At 52.9% G+C, this 10,375-nt stretch overlaps 4 protein-coding genes across 4 annotated transcripts; 2 read left to right on the top strand and 2 right to left on the bottom strand.

Annotated features, from left to right (window-relative positions):
* PG994_004981 (Mannanase) lies at window positions 1-1,350 on the top strand (the record flags this gene model as incomplete). The annotated part of the gene is made up of 2 exons (XM_066856390.1): window positions 1-853; window positions 1,127-1,350. 2 exons carry the CDS (start codon window positions 1-3, stop codon window positions 1,348-1,350), a joined length of 1,077 nt encoding a protein of 358 aa, XP_066718557.1.
* Window positions 1,351-2,348: 998 nt separating this feature from the next.
* On the top strand, window positions 2,349-3,337 carry PG994_004980 (uncharacterized protein; the record flags this gene model as incomplete). Its single annotated transcript, XM_066856389.1, has 2 exons — window positions 2,349-2,602; window positions 2,686-3,337. The coding sequence occupies 2 exons, from the start codon at window positions 2,349-2,351 to the stop codon at window positions 3,335-3,337; spliced, it is 906 nt and encodes a 301-aa protein (XP_066718556.1).
* Window positions 3,338-5,614: 2,277 nt separating this feature from the next.
* PG994_004979 (uncharacterized protein) lies at window positions 5,615-5,869 on the bottom strand (the record flags this gene model as incomplete). Its single annotated transcript, XM_066856388.1, has 1 exon — window positions 5,615-5,869. One exon carries the CDS (start codon window positions 5,867-5,869, stop codon window positions 5,615-5,617), a length of 255 nt encoding a protein of 84 aa, XP_066718555.1.
* Window positions 5,870-7,478: 1,609 nt separating this feature from the next.
* PG994_004978 (uncharacterized protein) lies at window positions 7,479-9,861 on the bottom strand (the record flags this gene model as incomplete). Its single annotated transcript, XM_066856387.1, has 5 exons — window positions 7,479-7,718; window positions 8,096-8,145; window positions 8,203-8,963; window positions 9,007-9,425; window positions 9,571-9,861. 5 exons carry the CDS (start codon window positions 9,859-9,861, stop codon window positions 7,479-7,481), a joined length of 1,761 nt encoding a protein of 586 aa, XP_066718554.1.
* Between the last annotated feature and the right edge of the window lie 514 nt (window positions 9,862-10,375).

Raw genomic sequence — 10,375 nt, 5'->3', positions numbered from 1 at the left:
ATGAGGGCATTTTGGACCATCTTCTCCTCGCTTTTGGCCATCATCGGAGCTAGTCCGGTTCGGCCAAAGGCTCCGTCGCAACATGTGGCGCCTTCTGTACAGCAACGCGCCGTCCCCGCCGGCTTCGCCAGCACGAACGGAACGCAATTCACCATCGACGGCCAGACGCAGTACCTCGTCGGCACCAACGTCTACTGGCTCGCCTTCCAGATGAATGACGCCGACATCGACCTAGTCCTGGATCAGCTCGCCACGTCCGGTATCAAAATCGTGCGCATCTGGGGCTTCAACGACGTGACGACGATCCCCACGGACCCGGCGACCGTCTGGTTCCAGTACCTTTCTTCATCAGGATCCGTCATCAACACGGGCACCAACGGCCTGCAGCGGCTCGACTACGTCGTCGCGGGCGCCGAGAAGCGCGGGCTGAAGCTCGTCATCCCCTTTGTCAACAACTGGCAGGACTACGGCGGCGTCCCCGCGTACACGGCCGCGTTCGGGTCCGACGGCTCGACGTGGTTCAAGCACGCGCCGGCGCAAGCGCAATACCAGGCCTACATCCGGGCCGTCGTGGCGCGCTACGCCGCCTCGCCGGCTGTCTTCGCCTGGGAGCTGGCCAACGAGCCGCGGTGCATGGTTTGCAGCACCGACGATATTTTTAACTGGGCTACCGAGACGTCGGCCCTGGTCAAGTCCCTGGACCCGCACCACATGGTGACGCTCGGCGACGAGGGCATGGGGCTGACCGGGGGCGCGTGGTTGCCGTACTGGCTCACGTACGGCACGGACTACTGGCGGAACCTGCAGATCGAGACGATTGATTTCGGGACATTCCACATGTACCCAACGAACTGTGAGTCTTGACAGGACCTCCCCCTGCTGGCTGTGGTGGCCTTTGAGGGAGTCCCAACTTCGACCGACAAGTATACTGACCTTCCCCCATCTGGGGGTTCAGGGGGTGTCCCGAATAGCTTCGCGACATCGTGGATCAAATCGCACGCGTCGAAGTGCGTGGCAGCCGGCAAGCCCTGTTTCTTCGAAGAATGTAGGCGAAAACCCCTCATGCATACATGATATTCCCTCCCATCCCACTAGAACGTGGACTGACTCACTGCTGTACCCACAGACGGCATTCCTTCGTCACAGGGCCACTGCGCCATCGAGCGACCGTGGCAGGAGCTGGCCGTGCAGACCGAGGGGATCGCAGGTGACGCGTTCTGGCAGGCGGGCACGGTGCTGAGTACGGGCAAGACTCACGACGACACGTTCACCTTGTACCACGGTACCGAGGAGTGGTCTTGCCTGGTCACGGATCATGTGGCGGCTATACGCAATGCGACGAGGGTCTGACCGTGACGGGCCAAATCTGCCCATAATAAATACGTTTCCTTGCAGGAATTTGAGGAATAGTTATTATAATAGATAAAGTACTTAATAATGTAGTATATGTTAGAATCGCTTTGTGCAAAGCCTTGGCGTCGCGCCCTATTTTCTTCTTCAGTATTGTACGATAAAGTTTCGCGCCATGCAAGATCTGAAGAACTATTTGGGACCGATTTCTAGTTTGGGAACCCTGGTGCGTAGGGATTGGCTGCAGTATAGAATGTGGGCGCGCCATTGCTGCTTTAGCTTTGACTAATAAAACGCCCGAGTTCAGGCGGTCGACGGCTATTTCAACGAGCTTGACTTACTTTCGTAATGAAACCTAGTCCTGGGTTTAACATATTTACTTCTTAGGACAAAGGCAACCGTGTATAGTTAGGACAACGAAGATGTTTCTATTCAGCTGCAGTCACTGTGTCATTATGGCTGCTTTGCTGGGTATAACAATGTCCATGGCTTCCTTATTGCGCGGCCTTATATAATCACGATGGGTTTCTGCGAGATCGTATCTAATTCTTCATCAAGCTCAAGCTGCCTAAGAAAGATACGACTGAATTCCCACAAGTATTTCCGATCAACGCCAGCTACTAACAGGATGCCAGGTCAACCGTTCCCAGGCTACGCCCGGGGAGAACTTCTCTCTGGCGTTTGGTGTGTTTCGAATCCTCCTGGGTTCATTTTTACTATGGAATCTATACACTCTCGTCCCAATGCTTTTCGTAAGCACCTTATGCCGAATACCTGGTACGTGTGGTTCTCGGGACGCGTCGTATTTCAAGATCGAAACATTGTTACGGGTTGAAGACGACATAGACTGGTCAATCGCACAATTCGACCGGGAAAATTCCCACCGCGCTGTCTCGCATCTCGTCGAGGACCTTATACCGTCTACTCTCTACTATTTCCGCCAACTCACGGCCGAGAGCGCCCTGTTGTCTTCTTGGGAAGCGCATGTCGAAGACATTATGAGAGGAGAGGAGGCGGGCACAGGTAGTGTGTATGACGAAGCCACCTTCCGCTTCGATATGCTCCGCCATTCCATGCAACACGCCCCCAACGGTACGATCCGGGCGCGCCGGGACCTCTTGCACAGCCTCTACCAGACGACAGGAGCCTGGGCCCGGATGATGGACAAGACGGGCATTTACGCCATCCACCAGGGCGAGGTGGATGAGCTGGCGACCGCGATGCTCGCCACTGTCAGGGCGACGGTGGCGGGGTGGACAGATGTTCGCGCCCGCGTCTGGGCGGCGAGGACGGCACTGACAATGCTCGACCGCCACAACGATCATATTTTGGCAGTGGCACGGCGCGCGAACAAGTCACCCTCCAAGCAGACTTGGATAGCCTCCCCTTCAAAGGGGGCCTGTTCACGGAGACTCTCGGGCCTTCCAATGTGTGGGGGCTCCTCCGGACCCCGCGTGTGGTCAAGCACAGCCACCTTCAGGCGTGGGTCTTTCGATTGGAGGATGTCCGCAAGGGGGCGGTCACCACCAGAAGGGCCACGGCGAACATCCAGGCGAATCTGAAAGGGCTCGACGACCCCATCAACGGGCTGCAAGGGACTATCCAAGCGCTGAAGACCATCACGAAACGAGGGCTGCTGGAAGACTGGGAACTACGAGAAGAGGAGATCGTCTGGAAAGCGAGTGTTTGGCGCCAGAACCTAGCCCAGGTCTGTGCCTGCAAGACTTTCAGTATTGCTTTTGGGAGAGCTGACGATCCGCTCGGGTTTTGGGGCGATGTTCTCGGGTTTTTGGAAGTGATCTTTGAACCGCTAACCAACACAGCCCTGGTCACCGTCGCGATCCTCCCTTTTGGCGAAGTCTTTATGATCATCCCGGCACTGTGTATCTATGTCGCGATCTACGTCTTCGTCTACGATACTCCGGATCTGCTCTGGTGGGGCCCGGGGGCATCATCAGCTGTGAGGTTGGTCTTTAGTGGCATCTGATGGGATGCATAAGCCAGATCGTGATGCCTACTAGCTGCTCTAAGAGGGATTGCATGCCTTTCCAACGGGGCTCTTCGTTTCGCCGTCCCAGTTGCGTCATCGTTTGCTGGCCGCTTCGCCGTCTCCGGGCGGGTTGGCTCCTCGCCATACTGGGCCAAGACCGCAACATCTCCCACAGCCACATCGCACACAGTAGGCTTGGGCATGTATGCCGGTGTCGACCGGTTGGACTCGAGTATTGGCGATGGCGGTTGGGGCAGGTAGACTGTATGTGATTGGAGAAGCGGACTATAACCGCGCTGTTCACTCTCGAGAGCACTGATGAGATCCGCCTGGGTTGTCAACCCCTGCTCCTGGATATCACGAGATGCCCGAATCTTACTGATGTGCTCCAACAGCGCTGCTACCTTGATTTGCAGCTGAACATTCTCCGCGCCTAGCCTTTGGACCTGGACCTGGCCATTGTAGAGGTGGACTGCGAACTCGTGCATAGCTGCACTGAACACCCCAAACGGCACCAGGTGTGCCGTTTCTTGAGGAGTCTGACTAGATGCCATGATTGTTTTTTTTGGCCGTTGCCTTGTGGATGAGCAGGGCCTGTGTTTGTGTATGGGTGTGTGTATTAATATGACCATGACGAAGGCCTTTTCCGGCCGTTTATACTATACCGTAGTTAGATTCAAATGTGAATAAAAACTGAAAGTCTTGCTAATTAGGCTTGTAGTGCTGTACTGTGTATGCATATTCCGTAACTAATACTGGGATGGTCCAAGAACAGCCCAGGTTGTGTTGGCTAGTTCGTCGGCCTTTTCACTGTCTTCTGTTATCGTTTTCACTGGGTTTGTCCAGGGTGCTATGACGAAGGGTTCGACCCCTTCCATCCTGTCCACTGGGACGTGCTGGAACTCCTGGGCTAGCTGCTGCATCGGTGATACAAATCTTGTGAACACCCGAAGGCCGATTTTCCGCATGGGGTGTGTGTCTTCGGCAGTGTGCAGGTGTCGAACCAGAGCTTCAGGGCCTTTCGGGCAAACCTGTCCTTGGCTGATGGTATGCTTGCCTCTGTCTCTGCCACCGCCGTGGCTACATTACTAAACGTTCCCAGAATACTTTGGACTCCTATCCTTTGAATTTTGTTGATCGTTCTCATCTGTCTTGTCCCGCATGTATACCGCCAGGCATTGGAAGTGTAGTCCACTATTGGGGCCACCATTGCTGTGAATAGGTGCCTCGCTGTCGACGGTGCAAGACTATGGAGTCGTCTCAGCTCGATGGCTGCCTCCAGCGCTCTGCTGGATGCCTTTGCTCTATATTGCTTAAATCGGAGTTCCGAATCCATAATGACTCTTAGGTTCTTAAACTCGTCTCGAGGATGAATGGGTTGGCTATTAATTGAGAAGAGTGTTTTCGTTACTTTAGCGCGGCCGGCTTTTTTATTAAAGTAGAAATCGGATCTCGCACTTACTAAATTCAGGCCCCAGAATAGCGCTTTCTCGTTTTACTATGTAGTCTTGGCTCATCCCTCCTTCCCCATGGAGTTGCGTCCCAGGGCGATTGATTGCCTCTCAGAGAAAAAGGAAAACGCCCCGTCTAGCCGAGTTGTGAGATATATGCCCTTGCTCAAAAATCAATGAAAAGACTACAATCGACTGCCATTCTGTCAACCCCTGATCCTTGTGAAACAATGTATATATCTCCCCTGCCGCCAAGCGCCTGTCAGCAAACGACCTCGAAAAGCTTATGCGCAAGCACAAATGAGACAGTTGTCTCAGATCATCCCACCGACTTCAAACACCCGAACGAACGAAACCTTCTCAACTTTCATGGCATAGCAGTACATGACTAATCATGGTATCCCGCCTTTCCTCTAGTCTAGACCAGGCGACAGTGGTCTCACCTCTCTCCTCTCCCGCCCTATGCCCCCTGTCTCTGTGGGCCGCGCAAACACTACCCAGCTGAACACTACCTCGGGAGATGAAACACTAGCCTCGTGGGCTGTAAATCAACCTGCTCACACAGCAGGGCCTTGCCTTGGACGACTTCAGCTTGAGGTCATGTGTTATTCTATATGAAGGTGACTTACCACCCGGTCTCGAAAGCCAAGAGATCACCATACCTTCCCCCAATCCAACGAATTACCAACCTCAGCCCTTCCTTTCTGCACTACTGGCCAGTATTTGTATTCATACAGTCATCTCTTCACAAACCTATTAAACCCGATACCAAGAGCCTGCCAGAACAGACCGAGGCAAACAGACTTTCGCCCTTTTCCCAAAATCACAAAACAAGCAAAGCCCCGACCGATATATCACCATGCAGTTCTACACGATCCTTGCTACAGTATTCGCCGCCCGCCGCCGCCGTCTCCGCCCACGGTGGCATGAACGACGGCGACGGCGACATGGACCCCAACATGCCCGGCATGGACATGAGCGGCGGCATGAAGAACATGACGATGGGCGGTGGCAGCAGCGGTGCCGCCTCGGCGACCAAGCCCACGTCCGCGGCGGGCGCACTCGCTCCGGGACTCATTGGTGTGCTAGGCTCTATCGGACTGGTTGCCTTCGGGGCAGAGTCTGTAGTTCGAAGGAAGAAAGATGGGCAACTAGCTCCGTTTTAAGATGAGGCCTGGGGTTAGGGACTAGGGGTCAATCGTGGGGTTTCTCCTGGGTGGGTCTGGGGGTGCTTATGGGCATGGACAAGTCTATCTCAGTAGACTGTGAGCAACGAATGTAGAAGACTAATAAACGTTTCAAGAAACACTTTACTCGTCTCCCGTCTTCTTTATCCTACTTCGTCCCTGTGGTGAACTAAGGGAATAGTGGAGTGATACTCTCTCTAGTTGCTTATGGACTGGGCAAAAAATGATCCAAAACATACAACACCGGGGTTTCCAGATCGTCACCGACTCTAGTACTAGTCCGGCGCTTCTCAGCTTATTTAGGGGGAGAGCGGACGGGATCCCAAGTTGTCTGAGAGCTGTGATCGTATGTGACAGAGGCTGCGTTGTCGGCGGTCTATATTTCTAGGCGCTTTTGAAACCCGCTGGAAACCCGCCCCGGCCCCCATCGCATTCGAAAAGGTCACCGCGTCCGAGAGCCTACCGAAGATCGTATTGTAGTTTGTATGACATTGAGCCAGAATACGACACCTCTCTATATGAAACCTATTCTAATATGCTACGGATATACAATCTTTCTATACAGGCTCGGTTTCTGTCGACATCGGTTCCGATATCTGAGATACCCTAGCCCAGTCTCTTGCTACTGACCGAACCACCGTGGTACCTTCTCCGGGGTCTCGGCTCCTGGACTACTCGCTGTCTGTGTCTGCCTTGCCTGATTTGACCCAAAACCACCACTGCCACACAGACCCAAAATGTGCTCGTCAGGGTAAAGTTGTAGATTTAGATCACACGTGCCCTTTCCGAGTCAGGTATGGACTTTAGCAGATCTTTGGCTCCTTGGTTGACGAGGGCATCCACGTCTACCCCCGATCGGCCGTTTTCAGGATCGGGATCTCGGATTGCGGGGCGGCGGCTGAGACCGCAACATTGAAACTTCCAGCTAGGGAAGTGTCTAAAGCTGTTCATGGCGCGGCGCGGAGTTTTGAACTAGATCGAGATGCTGTGGTGTTGCTTGGCGATGGCGTGCTCGAGTCCAAAAACGACGGTGGTGGTGTGGTTTGTCGAAGAAGCCAAGGGGCTTGTCTTACGGCTAATAGAGTGGAAGCAAGCATATGATACCTCTTTTACTCACTGTTAACCTATGTATGCCACTAGCAGGCAATAGCCCCTGTCCCAGGACCAATTGCGCATAAACCTTCTTGATATCTGTGATATTCTCTCCCGTCCCTCGCCTAGATGTATGGCAAACTTGAGATCTCTTGTGGGCTACTTGGCGAGTAGAAAAAAGTAAAGGGCGAAAGGGGAAAAAGAAAAAGAAAAAAAGAAAAAAAAAGAAAAAAAGAAAAAAAAGAAAAAAAAGAAACAAAAAGCTACAGGAAGATCCAATCAATCGATCTAGTATCCACTTCATCCCACTCAAAAGCGATGAAGGTCCCAATCTTCATCAAGGTCTTCCGTGCGGGGGGAAGCCACATCGTCGTCTTGGTTGAAAAGGCTGTACAGCACAATCCCATATTACCAGTGACAGTCGCCAAAAAGTGCCACAGCGAATACGAGGCCGTCAGTCCCAGCGACGCTGTCAAGGAACTCGATTATGTTGTCGCTACCTGTACGCTTGAATCTACCTTCATAGGCCATGTCAAATGTCGCCTCCGTTTTCTTTGTTGGTGCCTTGTGAGATTCGTCGTTAAATGAAGAAAAGACGCAGCCGACGCTCGCCATTGTGACGCTGCCACCCTGGCAAATCTCCCACGTCTTGGCCGATTCGTGGTCAATCATTTGAATTTTGGTATGCTTGAGGATTGGCGCCACCTCTGAGTATCACCCTTCCTGTCTACTGAAAGGAAGCATAGAGGCCATGTGTCGCCCCTGTTCCAATGCGACCTTGGTCTCGTTGTTCAAGCGGGCAGCAAAGCATGGGGTCTCGAAGAAAGAAGCCCCAAACTTTCTATGGGCCTCTTGCAGGATTCCTACCCGAGGGGGTACATATCGAGGATAAGGGGCGAGCCTGGCGACGGAGCTGAGGTTGACGACGAGGACGATGAGGAGGGCAAAGTCTGCTCATACCACTTAGTCACCCCCAGTGCTGAAATTATGGCCGGCGCGCGGTTTTTCGATTCGCAGTATCGTACGTTGGCATTGGCGCAGACGACAGCAGGCGATCTGATGGTGAGGACGTTATCTAAACGCGTCAGGGCGCGTAAGCGGTCGAGTTGCCTGGCTGCCTTGGGCTACGAACTCATTCCTCTCAGCCAATCCTGCCGGTTGCGGTGATGCGTAAGTTTGTACCTGTATCGACTTATGTTCATAAAGCTCTCTTCGATGGGCCCCTCAGTCAAACACAGCTCCCGACATTCATTCAGGAATATCATCAGAGTCTGGAGTGATATATCATAGCCCCATTCGTCGGTTAGTCTGGTCCAGTCTGCGGAACAGAGAGTAATTTCAGGGCAAAGAACAGCTTCCTGCAGAGTCCAGAGAGAAGAGAACCAGCTGATCGGCTCATCCGCCACGTCACTTTTTGGTATGGTCCGCTCCTCTGAAGGCGTTTCCTGATCGGGATGCGCGATGCTATGAAGCTGGCATAGCTCTGCTGCTACATCAGCTGCTTGGGAAACATCGGTGAGGGCATCGTCGGTCACCTGCCAAACGCTTGCCTTAGGAGAGTCGTAATGACGCATGTTGTTTCTCTGAAGCTTTAGACTGAGCCACCTTAAGCCATGTTTGACACCATCCCATGAATTTACGTCGTTCAGCCAAGCAATCGAGCTCTGACAGCCTCTGAAGATACTAGCTTGTCGGGCGATTTCAATGTCGGCGTCAGGGGAACCATCCTGAGGGATACAGAATAAGTCTATCCATATATAACGGGTACCCAAACGTTGTAGTTTGCTTGGTAACTCTTGAACATCGAAGCGGGAGTTCTTTGGGATCTTCCACTTGACGCTGTCTACATTCACCGGAGGCGAATCCTTGCAGCGCCAGCGGCCCCAAGTATGGCTGATACATGTATACCCCTCGGTCTCCAGATATAGTGTCATACTCAACAGTAAGCATCTTCTCCGCATCCCACAAATAACGAGGATTATCCGTTGGTCCTTCTTTGTGGGCCCATTGTATCTCGTTCAAGAACACCTCGGGAAATCCTCTCCCGCCCTGTGGAGGTGGGCTAGGGGAAATCGTGGCAAACGAGAGTCGCTGTGCCAGAGCATAGGATCCAGCATGGTATCGCAGGGTTTTTATGGCTTGTAGATGGCTCAAACACTGATATGGCTCCCATGCCTGGGGATGGAACTCGCGTAGAAAGGTTTTGAAGCATGCTGCGTGGTAGAGAGAGGCGCTTGTGGCCGCACCACCTGCGGCTGCCAGCCCCTTTGAGCTAACCGGAGATTCCGTGTCTTGCTCATGCTGTCGCATTTCCATGTAAGACTGTGCTTCCCCGGGATAGATAGTCCCGAAACTCTGCATTGGAGTCATGTAGCGTTTGAAACTGTTGCCAGCCCTCAATTGTCGCGCCCCAAGGGGATATCCTTTGCTGGTAAGCTTTGGAATCCCATGAACATAGCCTATGCTCCTTGGTACACTTCTCGAATTGGGCCATTCGAACTGCCAGCGGGCAAAAGCTGCACAGTTGCTCATTGTTGTTAAGGAAAGAGTGACTCTTATCCCTCAGTTGAGACATGCTATCTCGATGCTTCTCCAGACCATCTTGCCAAGGCAGACGGTCAAGGTGCAGGGTCGACCGGCGAGCCTCCAGGCCCTCGTACTCGCGCCATTGATCATTCTCGAACGCTTCCCACTCCGGTGAGAAGATGTGGTAGACTGAGGACCGATCGACGTATGTGCATAGCCAGTCCCCAAGCTGTGCAGTGACTTGCACGGCATCGTCGGTGGCCATGGTGAAGTTGTCATGGATTTGGATTGAGTTGATTTGGCTTTAGGCCACGATTTTCCAAAGTATCCGGCTAGCTCGGGCAGCCTGCAATGGCCCAATCTCTATGTGCCCTGTAAGCAGGCATTGTGTAACCAGCGCAGCCACAATAGTACCGCATAGAGGCTCACTGGCGGGCTCCAATGATCAAACGAACGTGTCTAGGCTGCACGGCGCCACAGTAGGCAGCAGTGCCCAAGACGCAGCGCGCAACTTCGGAATTTCTAACACATTTTACCCCTCACATACTTTTCCATCCAATGAACCATAATGTTTGTGCCATCAGTCCCGTTGATTTCACATACGGACTGGAACAAAACGTCGGGGAAATAAAGAACGGAGTCATGTTAATATATTTTTACCCCTATTCAACAGCCAGAGTTTTTGACCAGGTGGCATCAAACGGTTGACAATGTGACGATTGGATTTTCAGTGGTAATCAGAGTTTCCATTTCTTCCCCCTTTACCCAAAACGTCTTGG

Source organism: Apiospora phragmitis (assembly GCF_038363925.1).
Source record: "Apiospora phragmitis strain CBS 135458 chromosome Unknown utg000005l:1.0-4161743.0:1.0-4166827.0, whole genome shotgun sequence".
Taxonomy (NCBI): domain Eukaryota; kingdom Fungi; phylum Ascomycota; class Sordariomycetes; order Amphisphaeriales; family Apiosporaceae; genus Apiospora; species Apiospora phragmitis.
The sequence above is the reverse complement of the archived record's forward strand: the minus strand, read 5'-3'. Positions and strand labels throughout refer to the sequence as shown.